The sequence below is a fragment of the Eurypyga helias genome, unplaced genomic scaffold (genome assembly GCF_000690775.1).
Source record: "Eurypyga helias isolate BGI_N326 unplaced genomic scaffold, ASM69077v1 scaffold5990, whole genome shotgun sequence".
Classification (NCBI taxonomy): domain Eukaryota; kingdom Metazoa; phylum Chordata; class Aves; order Eurypygiformes; family Eurypygidae; genus Eurypyga; species Eurypyga helias.
Window position 1 is genome coordinate 114,190 of NW_010224935.1, and position 27,063 is coordinate 141,252.

General features: G+C 40.5%; 1 protein-coding gene across 1 annotated transcript in view; it reads left to right on the top strand.

The window, feature by feature from the left end:
* Positions 1-27,063, top strand: part of ARHGAP10 (Rho GTPase activating protein 10) — a 148,651-nt gene that overhangs the window by 114,177 nt on the left and 7,411 nt on the right. The window contains exons 20-22 of the mRNA XM_010147235.1: positions 11,446-11,605; positions 23,330-23,461; positions 24,436-24,527. Of these exons, the coding sequence (XP_010145537.1) occupies positions 11,446-11,605; positions 23,330-23,461; positions 24,436-24,527 (384 nt within the window). The remainder of the gene's footprint in view (positions 1-11,445; positions 11,606-23,329; positions 23,462-24,435; positions 24,528-27,063) is intronic.

Below are 27,063 nucleotides of genomic sequence, written 5' to 3' on the forward strand. Positions count from 1 at the left end.
TAATGCAGGCCATCAGAGATGAACGGAGAGTCAGTGTGAGTTGCATAAATCACACCTGGAGTCTAGAAATTGGTCTTGCATGGCAGTTTGTTCAACTACAGAACGACTTGTTTTCTAAACAGACCAACAAATACTTCTCAAGCCACAGTGCTTGCTGATGCCTTATTCTATTTGAATACGCCCTAAGTGTCAAGATTTCTCATTGGCACATACTTGGACATCGCACACTAGTATCATATGGGGGACTTCTTCGTTTTGTTTTTAAGGGGTTTGCCTCCTATGTCCTCACTCTGGAACTCGTGAGGCGTATGGGATGTTTGTGATAGCTTTCTGCTGCTGCTGTAATCCAAGTATTATATTTATAGTGCTTCAGAAAACAGATTTTTGTGTAGAATTCCAATAGAAATGAAAAATGAGAACTGCTGTTTAACCCTTCAAAACTTTGTGCTAATTTGTATTACCCTCTGAAGTATTTAGGGAAGCCAGAGTATGAAAGGTATGTTGGTGTTGAACAGGAATAGCCCTTTTTTTTATTTTTCTGTGGGAGCTGGAGTGAGACAGTGTCTTAAATTGGGTGACAAATTAATTTGCATGAACTGCGATGGCATTCCATTAAATTACTGTGTCAAAGTGAGATGTGATACATGTAATGGTTACATAGCTTCTGTGCAGTATTCCCCCTCCTTCCTCCTTGCACCCTTTCCTGCCCCAAACAAATATGTAAAAAATCGTACGTTTTATTGAACATAAGCCCTGGGTGTTAGAAGGAAGGCTTGGATTTATAGTAAGGAGACTGGTCTTCAGGGCTGGAACAGATCAGAGCTGCAAGGTTGCAGGTGTGAAACCTGGCCTTGAACTCTTTCTATTTCTGAATCCACTGCTTGGAAGTGTTTCTGTAACCTGGCACATAGTAGGGGAAATGGAAAGAAAAGCAGCTACATAGGCACATAAAAAAGCCGTAAGGGCTTGCAACACTTGCTTACAAAGCTATTGTTAACAGCTGAGCACTACACACAGTTATGCTGTTACAAACTAGGTGCACCGATGTCGTTTCGAGGGGAAGAGCAGGATGATTGCTGTTTGCCATGTAGAATTTAAGATAGTTTTTATTTCACCCTGCTGCAGGAACAGTTCCTGCATTTCTACGCTATCTATCACAGTTTTTTCAATCTGATAGCGCTGAGTAGGATGAGTGCAATACAAAGTAAAAATCTTTTTGAGATACTTATATTAAAGGTGAAGCCTTTTCTTAGGTAATAGTGGGTATGTATAGAGTCCAGTTTCCTATCAGATAATCAACTTCTGCTTGGAAAGCTTTGGGTCCATAGGAGGTACTTATTTTTTTGGAGGTATGGAATAATTTTGGTTCATGCTTTATATACACAGTATACATTGTGTGACTGTTTTTATACCTGTGAGTTACCTACTTGCTACAGTCTACTTGCTGCACAGTTACCTGAAATCAAACTAAACTGTCCCGGTATAGTAAACATCTCCTAATTTCTACTTTAAGTAGCGTGTGTTGAATCTCATGATTGGTGTGAGAATTGCCTTAGTATCATTGCTGCCTCCTTGTCTGCTTTCAGTGTATGTATTCTAGAGGCTGTAGAAACATTCATGTCCACATTTGCACCCACATGCATACAACAGGAGTCAGAGGTACAGGGAAAGGGAAATGAATAGGCTTAAAACCAAAATCTGAATTTAAAGAAGGAATGAGGAGTTCAGGAGAAGGGGTCAGTCTTTCCTTGAGGCCAGGCATTATTAAAAATCTCTGATCTCCTGTAATAATCCATCATCTCTTTAATTCTCTACCTTCTGCACACAGACGTGCAAGGGCACATAATGCTGTAAGAAGGCCAATTTGGCATGCTAAAAGCCATTAATCCCGGGCATTGGAAGTCACTGACGTATCTTTGCTACATGCCAGCTGTGCCCTGGCCAACCTCTGTTGGTTGAAAGTAAATGCTCAGAGAGAAGACCTGAAGCTGTTCAGCTCTTCAGTCCGTTTCTTATGGCTGAGAGTGTGCGTTTCACTGAATAAGGTGTTCCCTCACATGGGGTGCTCTTGCTTCCCTTCACTGGTGACAAGGATAGGACAGAAGATTTTGGAGGGGGCGGGGAGGTGGTGAACTTTCTGAAAAGTGAGTTAGAAAATGCTGATTTATCTCTGGCAGCCCAGGAAAAGACATTTTGAACACCTTACCTTCTGGGGGTGAAAGGACCCTTTCAGAGACATTTTACAGCTGATCAGCGGCTGAATTGCTAACACAACAGAAAATAAACAGAAGCATGGAAGAATATTTTCATGAACTTTGGAGTCTGTGATACCACTTAAGAAATGCTGCAGAATTAGGGAGCTTTTAGCCACGATTATAGCATTTTACCCCCTTTTGAGCTGTTTTCTTTTTTCACAGTTCTCATTTTCATTGATTAGAACAGGGCTGTGGTGGGTTTCAGTATAGATTTATACCATACATAAATGTTGCCTGGACTCATGGAAAACCAAAACACTCAGTGCTACCAAAAAGTATGAAAGATGTGGGACAATCCATTTGTATTGCTATTTGTCAGAGCTTTCAGGAAGGTAGCTTTGGTTCATGGCTGCTTTTTCAGCCATGAAATTAATGTGTGGCATTTGGCCAGCCTGGTAAGGATGGAGGGTGTATGTGGTTTCCTGCTAAGCAAGCTCTGGTGAAAAACGAGTAGTCTTTGAGTTTAGATACTGCTTTTGTTATCACACTATACACAAGTCAGAAGAGGAACCCTCTGATGCTGGCATCTGATTTCTGTTGTGTTTCAAAATTTAATTATGTGATATAAATTAACACCCCAGCCTTGTACCCGTGACGCTGTCTTGAACTGGTTTTTCTACAGCTTGAGGAATGAATTGGAATTTTTTGCTCATTTTAGTTTTACCTTGCTCAGCAATAGGCTTACCTACAACTCTGTGTGTCTTTGGGATTTTATGGATGTAAAGAAGTATTCCGAGCAATATTTCTCCTGAATTTTGAGAGAGGACCTGCAGTGAGAAAGGTATTTGTTGAAATAATTTCTTGGTATTACAGGTGGAGTATATGTTTGGAAAGATGTTTGTTTAAAGTTGAAATTTGCATTTTAAAAATAAATGACAATGTATCAAAAAGGAGGAGGACAGGAGCATGGTCCCAAAACCCCTCGTGCCCCTAAGTAACTTGCGAATGAGTGTGTTCCTTTCCCTTTCCTAGCCCCAGCTCAGGCACCCACCTTTCTGGCTACAATTCTTGAGTTGCGTCAGCCAGTCTGGAGGCAAATTCTGTCTAGTGCAGCTTCCTCCATCGTCTGACGTATCCAAATCATTATGGAGTCGGGAAAAACAATCTTCCTACAGGAAAGCTGCTTTGAGCCTAAGATACCCATGCCTGTACATGCACACACTTGAAAAATATATCAAAGTTGGTCTTTATCTTGGAAAAAGATGTAGTCTAGTAGCTGTGTTAATTATTTTGTCTGACAGAAAAAGAAATAGCTGGCATAGAGATCTAATTCTTATTGCATGTGTTCTGAAAGATAGCATGGAACTGATGGGTATATGGACTGTCTGCTGCCTGTTTGCTCCATGAAACCTCCATTGGTTTTAGTGTGTGTGAGTCTCTGATGCCTAAATTTATATAGCAACTAACTGCATACAAAGGCAGTACTGCAGTGTATAGGATTTGCAACACAATGAGGATAATGGATAGTTTTTGATAATGAAATGCAGTAATATAAAGCTATTTTTCTGAGTGTTTACAGGAATCTGACCTCCACAGCACCCATTATTCGAGAACAGTGAATTAACTCTCTTGTTTAGTTTTAGCATTCTTTATGATTGTTTTTAATGAACTAATAGATCATAATTAGCTTACTTCTATGTGATTTTACCTTAGTTTGGAAACTTACATGTTTAAATAGCACTGTTTATGTAGTGTGGAGGTGAGTAATAAATTCTGTTGATCAGTTTCAGTGGTATGATAAATAAAAGTACACAGTTTCTTAATTTACTCAGAAACAGATGAGTTCATTAATTAAAAAAAAAAAATACTGAAGTAGTAGAAGAATTTCTGAGGTCACCTGGTGCTCAGTGTGATTACAGCAGAATGATCTGTACTCTAAGTAGGGAACAAAGGGTTCAGCCCTGCATCTAGAAAAGGCTCTTTCTTGACTGCAGAGTCCTCTGATTGCTCTTTTGCATGAAGCTTTCTCCATTACGGTTACTTCTAGCTTTTCCTTTCTGGAGTGTTCAGTACTTTGTATCATGGGATCACTTCAAGTTTTATTAACTGTGTGAAATAACTGATCTTCGGTTATGCTTTTCATGCCTGTTTTCTGTGGGTGCTGAAGCTCCAGCACATGGAACTAAGTTCTTGCTTGGCAGAGAATTTTTATGATACTCTTATTTCTTTTCTATCCCTGATGCGAGATCCCTGTTAAAATGAAAACATAGTACATACCCACAAATCAACATAAGAGCAAAGCTTCTTTCTACTTGGTTGAACTTCCCATAATAATACAGAAGTTAGCTATTTATGGTGAATGTTTGTATCTCGGAGCTGGATGCAGCTGTGATGCTGATGGGGGAGGATGGGTGGCTGTATGGCAGTGCAGCTGCTGCTTCCCCATCTCCTGATGAGGAAATGCCAGACCTGAAAGTGGTAATAGGGTCTTTTTTGCAGCATCTTTAATTTACTCTCTTCAGTAATTCTCCCCGTCACCCCTTGTCTATGGCTAGACCTGTGTGACTGTGTCAAAGTGGAATAAGACGTCTTCTATCTTCTTATTTTGCCATGATTTGTGTACACGATGAGCACTTAAAACATACATGACAGTTCTGTTCTGCCCACTCTGTGTATCTCAATAGAAACCCATATATTTCTCCTTTGCTCCAGAAGCATTCACTTCCATAAACTGTTGTCATCCTCTGGCTACCCTTAAACTATAGACGTTGGTTGTAATGTTGATGTTAAAGATTAGTCTTTCTTTTAATAGTAAAGTATGTAATTCTTTAATTTACTTAAGATGAAACTGGAGGAAAACTCTGTCACCCAGGCAAGTAACTGATAGCGTTAGCTCTCTGGTTTTCATCGTTTTTATTACAAATATTTGTTCTTATTTAGAATTCTTGGAGTAAAGTAAGGATCTGATTATTGACACTGCCAAAGCATTTCAGTTTTTTTCAACTTGGGATGCCAACAAAAAAATATTCTTAGATTAGCCAGATGGAAAAAGGAGGAAAAAAAAAAGGCAACTGGGAGGCATGTCATGCTGAGTTAGGTAGAAGCTGAGTTCACATTTCTGGTATGAGGGTTCTTGAGAGCCTTTACTATCTGAGGCTCATCCAGGCAAAAGGGAAAAGGAATTAAGGGTTACATATTTGCTAGAGAGAAACTAAATGAGGTAAATTGTTGTCTATATAGGTACTTTCTTACCTTGAGGGTCTTTTTCATTATGAGAAAGGGGGATGTGAGGCAGGGAGGATATTTGAGTTAGAAACCAAATGGTAAGTAGTACCAGCTAGACACAAACAGTAAATGGTTAGGTTCAACTGAAGCTAATCTGATTTTCTGGATAGGGCTGGTCTGAACTATGAACAGCTGTAAAGGCAAAGCACAGATAACTTTCAGAGGCACAGGGAAAGCTCTAAGGCTTGGTTGGATGAATGTTGTGATAAGAACAGTGAAACAAGAAGATAATTTAGATGACACTTTAAAGGATCTGAGCAGTCAAAAAAATTAAATAGTATGCAAAAGGTGGTGAGAATGTAAAACAAGTTTTAACTCTGAGAGTAAAATTGGATCTTACACTTATTTGTGTAGGATGAGGAGATGAATCGTAGAAGCAGCTTGGTGGCAGCTCTAGAGAGATGGCCAAGCCGAAGGCACAAGGCACTCAGAGGCTTCCCACAAATATAAAGAAGAAAATGTGAAGAGTTTATGGCTGGAGTGTTGACAAAAATGAGATGTCATACAGACTTACTGCTTTTGTACTGAGAACCCTCATGTCCTTCATCTGTTCTGGCACTCCTTGGCACTCAAAGATAAGAGTGCAATTGGAGAGAAAAGGGAGGGGGTTGACATTTTTAGGGAGAGAAAATGAAGGCACCAAGAACACCCAAATGTATGCTCAAAGAATTATATAAAATGAGCGTTAAAAGAAATCACATCTTCCCTGTTTTATAGTATAAGAGCTCATTAGAATTCAAGTGGTAGAAAAGAAGAATAGGAAGTTTCTTGAGCTCCTCTTCAAAAGGACCTGTCAGTCCAATGTGGCAACCAGCCTTTTCATAGAAGTGGGAAACCTGACAATGCTGCTCACTGAAGAACAATGCTAGAGGTAAAGAGGAGTGAGAGGAGAGAAATAGTAGAAAATATTGGACTATCAATATTAGGGAGCCCCTGAATTCTGAGATGAAATGAAAACTATAAAGCTGATTCAATTCTATCAATGTCCTCAACACGCTCTTTAACAAGCTAACCTTGTCAAAACTTTAAAAGCTTTTAAATCTCTAGCAGTTTAGAATCTTCACTGGCTCCGCAAAGCAAAATACAGGAAGTAGGGGTGTGTGTGTGTAAGAGGAAGTAGCTAGCAATCAATAAAGTTGATTGCTGTACAAGTTTTGAAGACTTGTTAAAAATAACTTAGCTATGAAAATCAATGTGGGATTTAGAATCGGCAGGATCAAGCAGAAATCTTCAGAGGTAGGCCTGTTGTAAGGTGAATGTTTTGAGTAATGTGAAGCCACTTAACTTGTCCTAAAAAAGTCCTCTGGCAATAGGGTTGTGGGTCTAGGCAATGTTAATTTTTAAAACATCTTGTGGCACGCTGAACAAGTTTGAAGAAACTGGAGGAATGTTAACGTAGTAGCAGTATTCAGAAAGCTAAATACAAATCCTTGATGACGTATTTGCACATGGGACAAAGTTAGGAGGAATTGCAAATAATGACAATGGCAGTTACGTAGGAGTTGTGGTCATGTGCTAAGCTGCCCATTCACACAAAACAAGTGTGGTTGAATTGAGAAATAAGTTTACAGATTTTAGAGGAAGCTGTAGCTACAAAACAGAGAACTGCATCCTTAAAAATGGTGATTCTGCTAAGTCTGTTGGTTACAGTGGGCAATCAGGTAATCATAAATTAATAATTTAAAGCTGTGGCAAAAAAGTACTGGCTATGGATGTACAAACGGGATCAATGAGTTGGAGTAAGTGGCAGAATTAGTGCTCAACATGGCACTGGTGGACTACGATTTAAAAAATAATAAATCATGAATTCAGGTCTGATGTGCTGTCTTCAGAAAGAATTCTGGGATGGCATCCTGGCTTGTATCAGGAATAGTGTGGCCAGCAGGACCAGGGCAGTGATTGTCCCCCTGTACTGGGCACTGGTGAGGCTGCACCTCGAATCATGTGTTCATTGTGGGGCCCCTCACTGCAAGACAGAGACTGAGGGGCTGGAGCGTGTCCAGAGAAGGGCAACGGGACTGGGGAGGGGTCTGGAGCACAAACCCTGTGAGGAGCGGCTGAGGGAGCTGGGGGTGTTTAGTGTCAAGTTGCATCTGGGGAGGTTTAGATTAGATATTAGGAAAAACTTCTTCACTGAGAGAGTGGCCAGACATTGGAACAGGCTGCCCAGGGAAGTGGTGGAGTCATCATCCCTGGAGGTGTGCAAGGAACTTGTAGACGTGGCGCTTGAGGACACGGTCTAGTGGGTACAGTAGTATTGGGTTGACTGTTGGACTGGATGATCTTATAGGTCTTTTCCAACCTTATTGATTCTGTATTTATAAAACAGATGTGTGATTCCAGAACTGCAAAATCTCTTCCAGTAACAGATTTAGTGTTAAACTTATAAAGGAGATAAATACCTTCACACAGCATAAAAACTGGATTTGAGAGATTCTATAATTATTAGCAATACATATTACATGGGTCATGCCTGAAAAGAAAGCCTAACAAAGTGAAGGTACATGCATTAATCAGTGAGTATGTTAATTACCAGCCAATAGATTCTCCATTACCTTTATCATTTGCTGATGTCTTCAGACAAAGACTCTTTGGACATAGTTTGGCGCAACATGAGATGGATATTAATCAAAATCAGGCTATTAAGCTTAATATAGAGATAACTGGATACAATTCTATGGCCTCATGTACCAGAGTTACTATAATTTCTGAATTTAGCAGAACTGTTTGTTACTGACTTATGGGGCAAAATCTTGACCACTTGGAGCGAGTCCAGAGGAGGGCCATGAAGATGATCAGAGGGCTGGAGCACCGCTCCTATGACGAAAGGCTGCAAGAACTGGGCTTGTTCAGCCTGAAGAAGAGGAGGCTCCGAGGAGACCTCATTACAGCTTTCTAGTATCTGAAGGGGGCCTACAAGGGTACTGGGAGAGGACTTTTTACAAGGGCCTGTAGTGATAGGACAAGGGGAAATGGGTATAAATTGAAATCAGGGAGGTTTAGATTAGATGTCAGGAAGAAATTCTTCACAGAGAGGGTAGTGAGGCACTGGAACAGGTTGCCCAGAGATGTTGTGGATGCCCCATCCCTGGATGTCTTCAAGGCCAGACTGGATGTGGCTTTGAGCAACCTGGTCTAGTGGAAGGTGTCCCTGCCCATGGCAGGGGGGGTGGAACTAGATGATCTTTAAGGTCCCTTCCAACCCTAACCGTTCTATGATTCTATGATCTTTGTACTGTTGAAATTGGAACAATGAAACTACATTTCAAGGACTTCAGTTTTGAGTATATATTGTTTTTAATCATGAAAACGTGCTAGATGATCATTAGTCATCTGCTTCTGCAGTTATACAGAATTGTCTTGTCCTGAATAAAGGTATTGCTTTACTTTACAAAAATAGGTAACTGGAAAGATCAGAAATGTAAAGTATCTTTGAACGCGTTTTTAGAGGGTGTTCACAGAATCCTGTAGAATTCAGCAGGTGTTTTCCTGTTTAAATATTTGATTTGTTTTTAATGTTCAAAACCAAATCTTATTCTTGAGAATGCAATGCAGTATTGACTGTGAGAAAACACTAGCTCAGGAAGGAAGGGGAAGAAGTAAAATTTGAGGAAAGATTTAACACACGGTTTCATTTATGACAATGTCAAATGCAATTGCCTGTACACTGCAGTCTCCAGTGTAGACTCTACAGTGCGTGACTGAAGTTTTTAGTATTTTTTTTACATTTTCTATGTGCTCTGACGAACAGTTCAACAGAAAAACCTTTGCTTTCTGTAGGGAGGTGTGGAGAGTAGGTCATACTCATAATATTGAAGAACAGATTAATATATCCCTTTCTACTGCTGTTTTAGTAATGTTAAGTGAATGGTAGAGGTAAATGTGGCCTTCTAATATGGTGTATGTAGCTTGATAATCTGGGTTGCATTAATAATTTCTTTTAAAAGTAGCAATATGATGAATTTTAATTCATTTAAGGACTTAAGTCAATACAGTTTTAAGGAATTTGCTTTCTTTATAAAGTAAAATTGCAGTATTACTGTCTAATCTCTCAGATGTTTATCATTGACACACACATCTACAAACGAGATGTGTTAACAATTAGTTTTTACCTGACAACTCCTATGGTTCTCATGGCATGTCCTATAAACCTGAGTGGCAGCCCCATGGCCTGGGAACAGCAAGGAGTTGCGAGGTGAGCAGGATTGGGCTGGAGTGTGCGCATGACTCACTTTCCCAGGTTAACGTTCTCCTCCTCAGAGCTTATCACGCTTTGTTACTATGGGCTAATTTAGATCCTTAAATTAGCAGCTGCTTTAGGGAGACATTTCTAGATGATCACTTTTATAATTTCAGTGTTTTTAGTTGTATGCCATTTTAACCTCTGGGGAAGTTGCAATCCGAGAGTTGCTGGGAGGGGCTGAGGATGAGATGGTTGGGGAAGAGGGCAAGTGCTTTGCTATCAAAGCAGAAGGAATTGAACTGCTTGATGCAATAATGAAGTTGAGAAGGATTTTATTGGCTGAAGGTGTTTTTTCATTGTCAGCGTTTCATTGTTGCATTTTTAAGTAAAAAAAAAAAAGATAAACGATTGCAACAGTACTGCTTAGCTTGATGGAGCAGAATTAAGCTCAGTTGTTAGCTGTGCAGATGTGAATTCATTTAGAATTAGAAAGGAATATTGTACAGGACTTTGTCTTGTACAATACTGTATATAGGAGATACAACTTGTCAAGCAAGGAGAATATTTAACAGTTTTTGATCATAATATTGCGATGCTATGTTAGATTTGGCTATTCATTTTTTCCACAACACTTTTGGCCCTGAAGGAGCAAAACTCTTTTACCAAGACTCTGGAATCAGCAGTATCAAATTCACTCTAGAGAGACTTTTGTGATGTTATTTGGCAGGGCTGTGGGCCGCGTTCATGAGTGCCAGTGGGAGCAGGATGGATTGAGGAGGAAAGGAAAGGATACAGGGAGCCTTGTAAAGGGTGGCTGGAAATTACTCTTATTACTGTTAAATATTCATATTCTGAAAACAGCCACAGGCCTCATTTGAGACTGTGGGCTTAGCTGTGCTGAACACTTCAGTGTTTGCAATTGTTCTTATTTTATACACCTCCTTCAGCATTTATAAATTATATGGCTGTTGCTTAAATAAAAAGGAAAAGCTGTGTGGGTGAAGGTTAGTTTTTCAGTGAAGAGTGTGCTGTTTGGCTAGATGTGTCAGTGTGGTTTGCCGTGAGTGCTGTGACACATCGGTAACTTTTTCTTACTGTTCATGGGATAGGAATGGTGATCCTTTAATGTTTCCTTAAGCAATCATATCTGAATGTGTTGCTTCCCAAGTGATATTCTGAGTAGCCTATGAAAACAAATAGTAGACCAGAATACAGTGCGTTCTCTGAAAAGTAACACCATTAAAAAGGAGTAATAAAGGTAACATTCTTGGGTATTGCATGTTTGTTGAACACGAAACAATGAAATTTAGAAAGGTCAAAATAAGCAGGAGATGTCTGATAGGATTGTGCTTATGGTACTTGAGAGCATTAATTTCCTACAATGTGTATCAAATTATTTTGAGAGACAGTTTTTAGGCAGTTGTGCAAATGTGTATGGCCTAAACTATTTTGTTATCTGAAGCGATGCATTTCTCTAGAAATAATCCCACAATTAATGAATGAAATGAGTTAGCATTTCATCCACATTAAAACATATGTTGAAAAGGAGACTGGGAATACATTGTGTTGTGAAGATAACCTGGTGATAGTGATGGGGGAAATTGTGCCATGGTGCCTTGTGAGGAAAAGCTGGGGGACTGCTTGTCCTCCAAAAATACCCTGTGAAGATGGGACAGTAAGGTTTCTTCTCATACGTATTTTAGGACATTGTTACCAAAGCAGCTTCTCTGGCTCATGAAAAGATCCTTTTAGTGTCCTTCTGACTTGTGCCCTCTTTTTTAGGTGACAGTCACAGCTCTCCCAAGGAAGACACCCCAACTGGGAGCATGGATTCTCTTTCTTCCCAGTCTCCAACACCTGCCTTCTCTAGCAGCCCCCCCGGGCTCCTGGATGGAAATCACATTATGGACAGCGGAGATCTTGCAGGCTGGACAACAAATCTGTAAGTAATCTGAATATCAAGTAATGATTTTTCCACTAGTATGACTGTGCCCGTGAAACACATTTCCTTTTTCAGTTTGGTGTCGAGTGATTTTTTTTAGAAATTACATAGAACACTGTGTGTTTTTTGCTACAAAAAAGTATGTGTTTATATGTTGTGGTGGAGCTTAGAGGCTACTTGAATCTTTGTAGGAAGGAGATGTCCGTTTTCTACAGAAACCTACTGCGTTTTACTGTAACCTGTTACACAATTTAAAATGTTTTTTATTTAGACAATGAGTGTGTAAGTTATTTTCTGCATGATGTATTACCCTAGTTTTATTTCAAGACAGTGTTAAGCTACACATAGATGCAGGGCTATTATGATTTAGGGATAAATGTTGGGTTTGGATGAATATACTGTAATAAGTGTGTGCTCAGATGCTGCTGTCTAAGAACATTATCGTTGTTAATCTCTTCTTAACAAATTAAATGCCTGTTTTCAATGGAAGTGCAGTCTGTCACTTTCAGCAGACTCTGTAGATGTTCAGGTTTTGAGCATGACTTCAGTTTAGCAAAAATTGACAGTATTAGTCCTACCTCTGTAATACATATTCAGGTTTGATACACAAAAAGCTGAATGTAACTTGTTTTTTAAATCAGAAGTTGAATTGAATTCTCTGGTTTGCTATACGTACAAACTTCAGCATATCAAGACAAAATTTTCCAGCCTTCAGTGCCAAGATGATGGAAGAATCAGGTCTGGAGCAAAGATTTGTTACAAATATTTTCCATAATGGTGTTCTGAGTAGCCTGTTCTGTTGATGAAGCTAGTGTATAATATATATGTGTGGGTGTATGTAACAAATGAGAAGATATAGATAGCCATACCATGGGTATATATTTTAATAGGTACACACAAATAATTAACTGCTGATTAGAGTACTTATGAGAAAATCTTGTTCCAGCTGATATGTATTGAAATTATTCTAGATTTTGAGGCATTTTACATAAGTGTCTTCAGTAGAAGGGAGGACTGAAGTTACTCTTTTACTGTCCACTAGTAGTGTGTAGGATTAACAATAAGTTGTATTTGATGAAAAGAGGTGCATGTGTGGAAAACATGCTATAGACGGTATAAAATGGAATGTCCATGAAAGCAAGCATAGCTACTTGAGGAACATAGCATTAGCAGAACATCAGTAATGCCAGTTCTGTTTGGAAGGAGAAAAAAACCACTGCAGGGTATGTGCATCTAGATTATTTGTCAAAAGCAAGTTCTTTCTTCCACTCACCTGTCTGAAGTCTGATTAAGAGCTACCTTTGCAACAAGCCTGAACAGTGATAGAGAGTAGTCTGTGAACTGTACATTCTTTTTTCCTCTAATATCTCACCCCAAATTGGCTTTTCTTCCCCTTCTCATTCTGATGAGTCAGAGGGCCTTGGCTTAACAACAACAACAAAAAACCCGCCAGCAGAAACCCAAACCAAACCCCAAACCAGCCCCACTGTATTAATGGCAGAGGTAGATGTCAGCAGTGGAGAATATGCTTGGTGGACTTCATGATCACTGTTCACCAAGGAGTCCTGTGGGCCAGGAAGGGTAGTGGTTGACTTGCCATTGTGTAGTTCTCACAGCTCCAGGAAATGTAGCATCGGCTGTGGGAACTCTGCTTTGGATGTAGACTATTCCCATAAGTTTGACTATCCCAGAATTAGGTGGAGAACACCACTTTCTGTTTGTGCAGGATTTCAAATGTTTTGCATTTTGTGCCAAATTGGAAAAAAACCAATACTTAAAGTGCCAGTATCCTCTCTGAAATGGTATTGCAGTTCTTCACTGCTCTGCAGTAAATACCACACTGAGTCTAGGGGAGATGGAAATACAAGAGGATCTGGTTTCTCAAGTTTCTGATGTTTATAACACATGGGTGTTACTTGTAAGAGATTGATCACTATGGAGTTATGTAGTCAACAAGGTGATGGTGACTTCTTTGTGGTAGTCACCAAAAGTTCTTGCATTTTTTTCCCAGGGGAGGGATGTTTCATTGTGGGTGAAGATAGGTCAGATATTCCAAGTTTGGTTTATGTCATCAGTTTGCTTTAAGCAAGAAATTGTCGTGGATGGCAAGAATACTTTTTGTGGTATTCGTTTTCAAGAAGAGAAAAGCTTGTTTTTTCCTGAATGATAGCTGTTTGTCACCATGATGTTGCCTGGCAGAGTTTTGTGATGCGTGCCCTTTCCTCTTAGTGCTCTCCACTGGTATGGGCATTTTTTCCTTTTAAGGCAGAGCAGCCATGGCAATCTCAGTTTAATGTTAACTAAAGCATTTGCATGTTTTCTTCTCTAAGTGTCCAACACTTGCCCTCAAGCTACACAATTAACATTGTGCAGTCATCTATCTTCCTCAGGTTCCACTGGAACCACTGTCAAAGTCCACCTTGCTCTGACAGAGCTCAGGGGTTACAGTGTCTGTAAGGAGAGCGTGTTTCAGACTGTTTTGGGTCTGATGTTGGTGTATTTTCACCAGCAGTATGTTCTCAAAGTGCTCATTATTTCCCTCAAGCCACAGTTGGTCCTAGGTTTAAAAAAAAAAGTTTCTCTGTTGGATGCACCTTGCACATAACTTTGAATTCAGATTGCCACAGTAGCTGGCATTCTGAAGGTAAGCAACATCTCCTAGATGAAACAGGATTATCCATGTAGGCATTCTTCAGCACTTTTATCTGTATCTTCTGCTATTTGAGACATTGGAAGGTAGGCAATATTCCCTGTTTCAGGAGTTTGCCAATATGAAAGTTTGATACTTGCCATGTTGTGTGTTTAATAAAGTACGTCATATAACATTTTATTCCCTCCATACAGAATAGATATATTTTGTGATTTGCTCTTAATATTATTCTGACCTGGATTTAAACAGAAAACCAAGCAAACTTCCAACCATCTTTTATCCATAGCCGTCAGTTTTCCCCAAACTGTTGTCTACCCTACAATTCCAAATTACCTGGGGAGTTTAGATCCCACAATCCACCCTTCCCTCCTTTCTCCAGAGTTGCTTCAAACCCTGGTTGATCTGAGGAAGGGTTTCAGCTAATCTCTCATGGCTAATTAATTTGGATTTTCTTCCTCTCTCTTTCTTTCCTAGTAATATTTTTGCTATTTCTTTTGTTCTGGAAGCTGCTGCAGGTTGCTGCTCCCTGCAGACTCTGTGGCAACAGGCAGTCAGCTGACAGTGTCGGTAGAGTATTCGTACAAAGGTCTCGCCAGAAGCACCAGGAAGCTGCTGGCAATAGATGAGGAGAAGACATAGAATGGAAAGAGGAAGGGGGAGTAAAGAAAAACACTATTCTGGAAATTCAGGAGATAAAATGAGATGACATACAAAACTGAGCCATCAAACCAAGAGTGAGGGGAAGAGGCGGAGAAAAATATAGACATGTTGTGGTCAATAGCCCGTAGTAGTAGTAAAAGGGAGATTTGACTTTATTCCCAAAATTCACAGAGGAAGGGAGAAAGGAGGAAAAAAAATTAAATAAACACAGTAGGAGGGGACAGGGCTTAACAAGAATAAAAGGTTGAGAACTACTTAGGATTTGCCTGTAAAGGAAACAGGGTACTCAGTAAGCTATCGCATGAGTTAATAGCATATAAGACACTGTACACTCCCTGAGTTAATACTTAATGTTGTGTCTGTTCTAAAAGTCGAGGAAGCTTGAACTTTTGTGTGAGGATGCAGTTAATTGCACTTAATGCAGCCTGAGCTTTATAGCAATGTTGCAAATTGTGTGGCAATTTTTGCTAAGGTATTGATGTTGCTGCTTGATCCTTTTTCGCACTTCCCCAGCTAGTCCATGTAGATCTGGTTTGTGGGGTGGTGGTATTTTTTTTTCTAACGCTTTTTTTGGTGAAGACCATAAGCCACCTTAATTAGTTCCCTTTATCCAGCTCATAGTTGAGCCAGACAGAGTTATGCCAATGTTTCTGTGAAATACCTTATAGTGTCACATCACGGTGTAGAAGAGTCCAGGCAGAATATTAGTGTGAAGCACGTAGTGTAGTGGAATTCATCCTCTGGCTTAATTTCTCTGTCCTACACGGCTTCTGGTTTTCTTACTGTATTTGCCCCAAAACTGAAGAAATTTGCCATGTCTTTTTCACAAGAGGCTTGATAGCTCTTTGCTGGAGGATACGACCCTGACATTATGTTCTGCCTTCCTGGTTGGCACTGAAATCTATGCACCTTAATCACTCAGATTCTTGTTCCTATGGTGTACGAAACTCAAAAGTTTTATTACTTCAAAATACGTAGTTTCTGAAGAGGAGTTCAGGATTTCCGGTACTAAGCAGCAGCCGACTAGCTTTTCTAAGCTGGTCCCCAAGCTGTTTTGAGAATAGTGATCGTTTTGGGTTTGGAGTTACGTACTAGAAGTGGTTATGGGTAGCTGTTGAAGTGTAATTGAACTATGGAACAGTAGTCGATCTTCCCTTTTACATGCAGTGGAAAGCTGGTGACACACGGTTTGACTTTCACCCTATCATTTTATGCCTTTACACATGCAAACAATACATAGACACAGCGACAGCTAAACTAGGTACATACATCTGTGTCTAATAAATGTGTCTAAATAAGTAAATATAGAGTGTAAGTTAGTCTGTAAAAGGTAACAAAATTTTTCATTAAATTTTTTCATTCTTTTGTAGTGAAGTGATAGTGCAAAAGATGCAATATCAGACATGAAGTGATATAATTCAGTTAAAGGGTGAAGGGAACATTTTGCAGCTGCTGTGGTTTGATTATTGAATTTACTATGTGGCTTTGGTTACCTGTATCAAAACTGTTCAGTCTTCAGCCTCTTTTATATTGTTTAGATGCTGTTAAAATACTTTTTTCCCCAATTCTGTTTTATTGTGCATTAGAAATTATTACTTTTGAGCATAGTTTTGGGCTTTTTAACATTTATCACCAACCTACCCTTTGCCAGAAAAGGTAATTGTGGTACCCGATGTCTCAGAGAAATCGAAGCATATTGTGTCTTAGACCATAGGACCGTGTATTTGAATCCATCTGAAGGTCCAGGTCCTCCAACAGATTTTCTTCAGAGAAAATATTACTTACTCTGTTTTCAGTTGTATGGCTTGTGCACAATCAGTTCCTAATACATTTTGAATGTCTGAGTCTGTGTAAAGGCTTGGGCATAGCCTACTTCCATCTCCTCCTTCTAATTTCTGCACCTGCTGGGACTGTTCTGAATCAGATGTTGCCTTTTTATGTTCTAAGTTAGGTATTGGACTCTCTTGTTTCCATGTGTGGTCTCGTACATGTCTGCATGCCCACACCACTGACCCTTCTTTTTCTGGTGTGCTGCTTTGACAAGAGGTCCTTCCTTGCAGCTGTTGAGCCTATTTCCTCTAATCCTATCAGAAGGGGTCATAAAGCAGCTACTTCCTATTATCTTAGAAGGAAAGGAGGTTGTGCTTAATACTGATCTTGTTCACAAACTCAGGCTACCCACCATGATTCCAGGATTTCTGAGTTAGGAAGGACTAATTTCACTCTTCTCGACTTTCAATAAGCAGGATGGTGGTGTTCATCAAGCTGTTCACTGACTTCCCAGTGTGCCAGAATCATTTATTGATACGAGGCCTGTCTTATTCAGCCTTTCCTGGAGTGCTGGCTGTAATGGCAGCGCATCTCCGATGGGTTAGTGTACTTTTCCCTTACTGCGATGACTGATTTGTTGAAAGGAGGATTAAAGTCATGTCCTAGGACACCATGGGCTGCCTTATGTCTGTTTTCACTTGACCTTGGAATGAACCAAAAAAGCTGAACACTTGGTACTCTCTGGACTTGGTATGTGTTGTAATTAATCTTTCTGAGAATCTTTTTCTGATAAGGAAAGATTTGTTACTGTAACTGGCCCATAGTTGTCATAAAATCTATCTGCGTTTATGGTACAGTGCCCTGTGTCAGAGTTCACAGACTTAGCCCTCAGTGCTGGGTTTTCAGAGTTGGGTCAGTGTCTTCCTTTTTGTTTGGAAGTCCCCTACGTTTATCTCCATGATCTGTTCTTCATTCAGAATGTGAAAACTAATGTCTTGTTCCTTAGCTGGAGAGTTAATTTTTGGGATCTGACACTGCAGGGTCTCCGGGTTTCCTAGGGAGCTGGAACGTAGTGACTTCTGATGGTTGTTTGGGATGGAGTCATGGTTCAGGATGTGGGGTAGCCTTCCTCAAGATGATGATACTGTCAATACCTCACCCCCTCCTCTTTCCATCTCTAAGACTTCAGGATTTTGCAGCTGGAGGGGATGGAAAATATTCTGTCCCTCAAATGTCTTCACTGAGGGTGTATGTGAGTATATATGTGTGTATATGCATGGCTTGTTAAAGCAGTTAAATCTCTGGGCTCAGAATAGTAAGATCCGTAGTTTTCAAACTGAATCCCACCTCGGATGCTGCTGTAGGAGCATCTAAGATAAAGTCCCGACAGTCCAAGTACTGGAGATATTCAAAACTCAGAGGAGAAGTAGGAGTGCCAATGTAAATGACTTTTCAGGAGTATGCAGCGGATCAGTAGCAGAGGAGAATATAGAGTCTTTCTTTCATTTCTTTGGCAGTTATTTTTTATTGGTTCTCCTGACACTATAATATTCTCTTACGCAGCTCAGTGGTGTATATGGTGCTACACTATGGGCATTGTTTTTTGGGTTTTTAATATCCTCAGAGGCTTTCAGAATGGTGATGAGAGTTGTGCTGCGCAGCATCCTGAGTGCTTTCAGAGCCTTTGTGACCAGGCTGGGCAGAAGCTACTCGTTCTTCGTGAAGTCTCAGGCTGTTCAAATTCCCAGTGAACAAACTGATGTTAAAAGAGCCATCAGATGGCAAGGGAGGGCAGAAATAGCGGTGTTCTGCACATAGCAGAAGCCTTGGAGATGGTTCTTAATTTTGTTTGACTGCTGAGTGAATTCCTGTCAGCCTTGTTTCATCTACATCAGTAGACTGCATCTGTAGTCTCCTTAGAAGTGGAGAGGTTTCTTTTTGTACTTTCTGGCAGTGGTGTGTATTTGCAATTTTACAGAAATTATGAGTGACTTCAGTTTCAGTGTCTTGATATAATACCTCATGTCATCATCGGATTTTATTAAAAGACAATGCTTTAACAGCTGCAGAAGGCGCAGTCCAGGTACGTAGCGCTGCTCTCCACTCCCTCTGCTTATTTTGCAGTTTGTTTTTCTTTCAGCTGCCACCTCTTCAGTGACTCAGCAGTTTGAGAGCTGGTTTAGCAGAGCAGGCACTTCTTTTTTGTACCCTTTTGTTATGCAAGTAGAGCAGTAGCACTCCTTTAAAACAGGCAAAATATAACTTGGTCATGTGGCTCATACACAGCAGACGTTGCCATCTCCTTGCCTTCCAGCGGGCTAGGCAGCTGGCTCGACAGCAGCACTGCTGCGTGAGCACAGGGTAGGTGGTGTGTGTGCTCGGAGCAGGGAGAGACACGGATACGACTACTGTGATGAGCTGAAGTTTCTTGTTTCTTTTTTTCCCCTACTTCTATTTTCTTTTCCTTGGATGATGCCAGGGAACACAGCCCCCTTGTGTCTCTTTACCCCCACCCCCAGACGGAGCAGCAATATGCTAAAAGCCTATAGCTGTACATCATTTTTTGCTTTGTCCGAATTATCATTTACAAATGCTTTAACCTAGGATAGCGGCTGTAGACGTTAGCTTCGGAATTACCAGACTGGCGTGAAAGATAATTTCGCTGATGTGTTAGCTGCTTCACTGAGACTTCACAATCGGAGTTTAACAAAACCTCTATTTCGGTGCTGGCTGCCGTGTTCTGTGTGAATGAGCGTTCAGGAATGTTGCGTACATGTTACATACTTTCAATTTTGGGGGTGGAGTTTCTTTTCAGAGGGAACACGGATGAGGAAATCCTGTCCTCCTGTTTTGTCTCCAGCTTTGCTGCAACCATGATTTCTAGAATTTGCAGGTGTATTTTTCTGCTCCCCAGCCTCACCAAGGCATAGGGGTTTTAACAATGCGGGCTGATCATTGTCTGGTGGAGGAGATTATTGGGTTGCATATCAAATCAGAAATAGCCGAAGCATTTTGATACACTGCGCCGTCGCATGATGAACCCTTTCAAGAACACTTTCCTTGAGTTTGTCAGCCACTGTGATACAACAGCCACAGGGCTGCCAGGCTCGTCTACGAAACAACCTTTTTTTTTCCTCAAGACTTGCAGTGTAGATTCTTTTTTCACAGAGTCCTTTGCTCGCTCTCAAGATAAGAGGCTGCTCTTCAGCTGTGTTACCTTAGGAACCAGCTAGATAAACATCCAATAAAATCTTGTTTTCAGGAGTTTGATTCTGAATATCAGTACAAAATCTCAGGCTTATTTTCAGTAAGGCCATTTTCTCCCTCCTCCCATCTCCCAGTGTTCACTATGCCAGACAATAGCATTTTTTTCTTGGAGAGATGGTTATGTCAGGCTTTATTTTTTTCTTTTCTTCTCTCCCCACAGGAAATGCATTGCCTTCATTTTAGCCCTCAGGAGAAAGGATTTCTTCAACATACCTTCTTAATTTGAGATGCTATATGATAAGATACGAGATACTTTCTAATACATCATCATCTTGATAAACAAGGTGTGCAAAGCTTTATAGCAAGGTAACTTGGTTATCACAAGAATCTTTTCAAGAAAGAAAAAATTAAAAAATCCAGCAGTTTGTTGCTTACACACCGCACCATTGGAACTGATTTTTCCTATTGAATAAACCCTTCTGTTTTAATAATAAAATTAAGTGGTTCTTGAGATAGCCAAGTATAGTAAATAAAAACAACCCCTGAGATTCTAGAATATGCTTGATATTTAAAGTTATTAAATTTTTTTTCTTCTTAATATGGTAAAACTACAGCTGTTGAAAAATGTTACCCCCCTGTGGATGCTAGAGCATGGTCTCTTGCGTGGTAGCCAGGAGCTGAAAGTAGCAGGTGAATTTGGGAGCGGTGCTGCAGTGCTTGCGCTGCAGCTGAAATGTATTAGGGGAATTCATCAAAAAGTCAGGGAGGGAACAGCCCAGTGCTCCACATACCTGAACTTTTGGAGCGGTTTTCCACTAGAACTGTTGGAGTGGCTCAGAATTCGTAGAAAACCTGACAGTTTGTACATGCTGTTTTATAATGCTGCCTGGTAAAGGATAGTGTGGTCTTACTAGTTGACAGATTACACTTCTTGTTGAGTCTCTGTATCTTGAGAAGTAAACATGCCATGTCATGGATCTGAACATTTTATTTCATCTTCTGTTCCTTTATTTGCACACCTTTCTTCTTTTTCTTCTTTCTCAGCGAGAAACCATCTGGTATTTATTCCAAGTATTCTTGTGAATGATTGCTGCTTTCCTGGCTTGGAGGGTATCTTTTGTAGACTGTTCTGAGTAGTGTTTTGAAATCATTAATCCTGTGTCTTACACACAGGCGGTGAGTGTTGTTCTGGAGCTGATCAAGTAAGTTGCACAGATTAATACGATGCATGTTTCAATGAAGTATTTAATAAATGGGAGATTTTATTATTCACTTGTTGAAAAACCGAACAGCGCACATCTGAAGTGTGCCCTAGAGAAGGCCACGTGGTAGAATATTCTTGACTTAGAAACATTTAAATACTCCTCTGGCAATATATTTTGAATATTATTTTACTGTTTTCTGTAGTTTTACAGATTTCATAAACGAGTCTGACTCTAATCTTAATTTTGGAATTTATTTGAATTAAACAAATATAGAGTGCAAGAAAATTTTTTTGTCTTTAAATATCAGGATTGTTTTAACTAGAATAGTTTAGTCTAAGCAAGTAGGACACTTAATTCACTCTTGGAAGACTTGTCTTAGGTTCACTTTCTATGTGACTGAGTTAAAATTAATCCTGCACATCTACATTATCTGCAGAATGAGGGAGAAATAATCTACTTTAAACTTTACAGTACCATTGAGAATTTTTTTTATTCTCAGTATTTAGAGAAAATGATACAAATGCTGGTGTTCACTTTTTGATTTTCTTCTCTGAATGAAGTCACTTACAGCTGAAGTTTTTTGTTTTACCTGAGGAAAATTTTTCAGTGATGAAAAGATGTTGCAGAAGTGGGGAAGCAGACTAGATGTCCTCTTCCCGAAGTTAAGCATGAAATATTTTTCTAGTCAGCACAATTCAGCTTTTCATTCAGTTTACTGCATATGATTTATTTATTGGGTAAATCGGATAGTTTTAAAAGCAGAACATGTTTTGATAAACCCTTCTGGTTATAATTCCAGCACACTTAAGTTTCATTTTTATTAGTGGAATTAACTGTAGAAGGCTGTTTTCATACACTGTGAATTCCAGTTTTTGTCCAAATGCTGCCTGATGCAGCTCCAACTGAAAAACTATTGTCTTGTTAAATAAGGAATGTGCCATTCACCATTTTATAATGTACTAAATTTAAAAATTAATAATCAGAATAAATGTCTGCTTAACTATGTAATTGCTAGAATGACTATGACATATATTGGCTAGGAAGAGCCGTTTGTAATAGTTGAATTTGGCTGTAAAGCATGTTACACAAAACCAACAATAGTGATCCTTTCTTCTGGAAATTATATGTCCCAATGCACAAGAAGATTAAAATCAGCTATATAAGTTAGGCTTCCTGCTTTTATTAATTTTTACTTGTAACTGGGGTGATTGTTGATTCCTCTTTTGCTTTTGGTCAGTCCACCTTGGTTAGGTGTGCATTCACACCCACACAAAAACCTTCTTGACTGGATTGCTGGATTTTGGTGGTACTTTGCATATTTATGCTATCTAAGAGGTTAATCTTGGAATAAGTCAAACTGAGAAATGCTGTATTGTGAAGTCTGTACTTCTGAGTGATGATCCCTGTGCGAAAGCTGTGTACGCATGATTTTAATTCTGTTTCTGCTTAGAAACTGCTCGAGGTCCAGCTCTTTCTTCCGAAGACACAGTGACATTAAATGTTTGGGCATTTCTTGTTTTGTCCATGCAGTGAAAGAAAGCCTGCCAGTGCTGGAATGCTTTTGTTCTTCAGGGTGTAAAATTAGGATCATCCTTTAAGTTAAGGAGGACTTTGTATGGTTTTCAGCGACTATTAAAAGTTTTAACTTCGGCTTCTATTTCTTCTCCTCTTGTGGAAGCGATGCATTCAGCCATTCACTTCATACGTATGTGAACAGTGTGTTCATGAGGGCGGCCGCTGAGGCAGTATCTACGCAGTTATGTGAATGAGATCTCAATCCAGAGCTAGCATCGTGATCCCAATGTTGTAATAGCTGCAGCCTCTTTTGAAATCTTCCCAGTCGTACATGCCTGAGAAGCACCGAGAAGATTTTAAAATAGATTCATCAAAACTTGTAAAGGCAAAGTGGCAGCTCAAATAATAGCCTGCTGTGTGCACTTTCATTTCATCTGTCTCTATAAGATAAGGAATGTGGAATTTTGTCTTTTTATTGGTTATGTCATACCTCTCAGGTAATTAGTCTTAGCTTAGGGTGGAGGGCATGTAGGAGAAATACTTTCAAGGAAAACATGCAGAATCATACGATAGCCATGCCTGCAAAATCAGTTCAACATTATTATCGGTTTTGAATTGGAGCACCTCTAACTAGTTATCTACCTGTAAAGATTCAAACCTTTTGGTACGAAAACTGATTTGCCTTGTTAATTCTGCCTTGAATATATTTCCCCTTAGTCCTGGTCAAAGTCGCCCGTCAATGGTCTCATGGATGAATGCTCCATCTGCTAACCCAGCTGCCACAAGTACCGCATCATCCACTTTCTTCTTCCCTAACCCTGCCTCTGGGAGTGACGGAGCTGTGGAAAGGTATGATGCACACTTTAACTTTTCCTGGTTATTTATTTGCCTCCCTTTTTCTGTATCTTTCTAAAAACAGCTAATTCATGTCTTCTGCAGCATGTGAATGATTATCTCAAATCAAGAAATGCAACCTTAGCAATTTTGACAGAATAACATAACGGTCTGCTCTGTCTTATTTTAACTTTGAACACCTTCCTGGAGGAAGGCACCCAGCTGGAGCCAGTGGCTTGTCGGTTAATATCAGCAGGCTTTGGTTTGGGTGGCTGCTTCTCTGGAGACTTTCAAAAGCTGCCTGGATTTGTTCCTGTGTGACCTACTCGAGGTGATCCTGGTCTGGCAGGGGGGTTGGACTAGATCTCTGGAGGTCCCTTCCAACCCCTACCACTCTGTGAATCTCTGCTTATGGTACTTGGAGAAATTAGTACTTTGGGCAAATTGGCTTATTACTGAGCATCCTGAGAATACCTCTAAAAGACTGCATGAAGTGTTAGAAATCTTACTGTGTTTAGGACAAACCAGAATCTTCAGTAGTCTAGTAATGTTGTATCAAACAAATATAAAAAGTGAGTTCTGCACCATGATAGTGAAAAGCTGAACTGCAGGATTCATATCAGAAGATAGTGATGATTAGTCTATAAATTATAGTGATGATTAGTCTATAAATTAAGTACAGTGTGGCTACTATTGATCTTATTGCTGATTAGCACTTGGCAGTATTTTAACAGTAGTTGAAAGTCAAGTTTAACTATCTTAAAAACAAGTGTGCATGAAGTTGGGAGTATGATATTCAGAAATGTCAACAGTAAGCTGTGAGCCTTCAGCTTTGGCATTTGTGTAGATGAATTATAAGCCTGTAATGATGCATGTGAGATTGTGTTTGAAGTTTTAGTCATCTCCAAATGAGACTGGAGAGAGAATGGTTGGGAGAGTGTCTTCATAACAGTCAAAAATGACTATAACTTATACATTTAATTTTTCAGTGTTGCCCACCGAAAAGCAAGAGCAGTTTATCCATGCGAAGCGGAACATAGCTCTGAATTATCATTTCAGATAGGAGCAATTTTTGAAGATGGTAAGTACTGCATGAGTAAATGTAAAGCAATGGAAAAACAAACTGACAAAACTGCTATAACGGCTTTGGATAAAAATACAAGCCTAACTGCTGTTCTGCCAGTGTTGCTGATGGCACACGCTTGGTGACGTAGAACATGTCTGGTACGCAGGAGCTACTTAGCCTACACTTAGCACTGAGAGGCAATGCCCTTGGTTTGCAGTGAGTAGACGCTTTCAATTGGTCTAATTGTCCAGCAGTATTTTAATGTGTTGGAGTACCAAAAAAGGTTATTCAGCAACAGAGAAAAACAACTTGGCTTATGAAACTCTATTTTTTTTTTCTGTGTGTGAACTATCATATTTGGGCCTGTAGCGACAGGACAAGGGGTAACAGGTTTAAATTGAAAGCGAGGAGGTTTAGATTAGATATCAGGAAGAAGCTCTTCACAGAGAGGGTGGTGAGGCACTGGAACAGGTTGCCCAGAGAAGCTGTGGATGGCCCATCCCTGGAAGTGTTGAAGGCCAGGCTGGATGAGCCTTTGAGCAACCTGGTCTAGTGGAAGGTGTCCCTGCCCATGGCAGGGGGTTTGGAACTAGATGATCTTTACGGTCCCTTCCAACCCAAACCATTCTATGATTCTGTGATTCTATAAAATAACATATGGGCTTTCATGTAAAGAAAAGAAAAAAAAAATCTGTTTAAGGATTTTCAAGCAAGCAGAGTTCCAGGTAAATCAGGTGATCACTGGAGAGAAAAGGGAGTGGTTACTTTTTGGGATGCCTTAGTGTTTCCATGTACTTACTGTAAAAGGAATATTCACTGAGGTGCAGAATGAAGGCCTGCATTTAAACATTTCTATAGACCCAAATACAGTATTGTAGATGAATATCCAGAAGGTGATTCCTGTTGCTCCTTAATAAGCTTCCACGGCTCTACAGCAACTGTGCGGTAACTTCAAACTGACAGCAACGGTTTTAGCTTTTAAACCTTATGCCAATGACTATTGTAATTGAAAGTCTGAAGACGCAGAAGACGATGTTAGAGTGTAGTTTCCTCCTGTCGCAAGGAAATGCCTGTTGTAAGACAGAGATGGTATGGAAAGGCTCAACAGGGCCTGCACAAATTCAGCACTTCTTGTTACTTAAATGCAATTTAATAATAATTCTAATCAGAAATTAATTAATAGCAGGAGCATGGCAAGACCATTGTTTGTTGCAAGACCGTGATAAAAAAAGCTACATTCATACTAAAACCCAACAGGCTCTTAAGTTTGGCCAAATCTTCATCCAAGTTTTGTGCAGGATGGGAGATTCAAAGTGAGTTGAGAATTTGTTGTGGTTTAGGCCTAGCTGGTAAAAAAAGACCACGCAGCCACTCACTCGCTCCTTTCCTCCCCATTGGATGGGAAGGAGAAAATGTAAGGAAAGACTAATGGGTGGAGCCAAGGACAGGGAGGGATCACTGACCCGTTATGGTCACGGGCAAAGCAGACTTGACTCAGGGAAGAAAAATCAATTTAATCAGTTACCGATCAAATCAGAGTAGAGCAATGAGAGATAAAACCCCTTCCCCCACCCCTCCCTTCTTCCTGGGCTCAGCTTTGCTCCCCATTTCTCTACCTCTTCCTCCCCAGCAGGGGTAGGGGGAATGAGGGTTGTGGTGAGTCCATCACACGCTGTCTCTGCTGCTCCTTCCTCCTCAGGGGAGGATCCTCACGCTCTGCCCCTGCTCCAGCGTGGGGTCCCTTCCGCCGGAGACACTTTTGTGGTGAGTCCATCACACGCTGTCTCTGCTGCTCCTTCCTCCTCAGGGGAGGATCCTCACGCTCTGCCCCTGCTCCAGCGTGGGGTCCCTTCCGCAGGAGACAATTTTCCACCAACTTCTCCAACATGGGTCCTTCCAAGGGGCTGCAGTTTTCTTCTCCAACTGCTCCAGCGTGGGTCCCTTCCATGGGCATGTGGTCCTTCAGGAGCAGCCTTGCTCCGGCGCGGGCTTCCCAGAGAGTCACGGGTTCCTCGGGCACAGCTGCCTGCTCTGGCATGGGACCATCCCCGGGCTGCAGTGGGGGTGTCTCTGCTCCCCCGTTACCCTCCATAGTTAATTGGCTTGGCCTTGGTCAGAGGCAGGTCCAGCTTGGAGCCAGGGAAGCTTCTAGCAGCTTCTCACAGGAGCCACCCCTGTGGCCCTTCCCCTGCTACCAAAACCCTGCCACACAAACGCAACACAGAATTACAGAATCCTTAAGAGCCTTGTGAGTACTGAGCCCAGTACTTCAGTCAGTCTGTAGGCAGGGGCGTAGTAAGAGACACACTGGCTTCGAAAGAATCTGGAAAGTCTACAGTGATGCCTGCTTTCATCCACTGTGAGCTTTTAGCTTGCTGCCAGGTCAGAAATTGGTATGTGCTTTCCAGAGGGAAAGTGGCACTTAATTGTGCCTGACCAAATGCACTTAGGGGATGTACTGCCCAGTCGTTCAAACACCACGTGTGAGGATCTTCGGTTGGATGTCCAATAAAGGAGGAGTATTCCAAATTCCCGGTTTACATCCATCAGC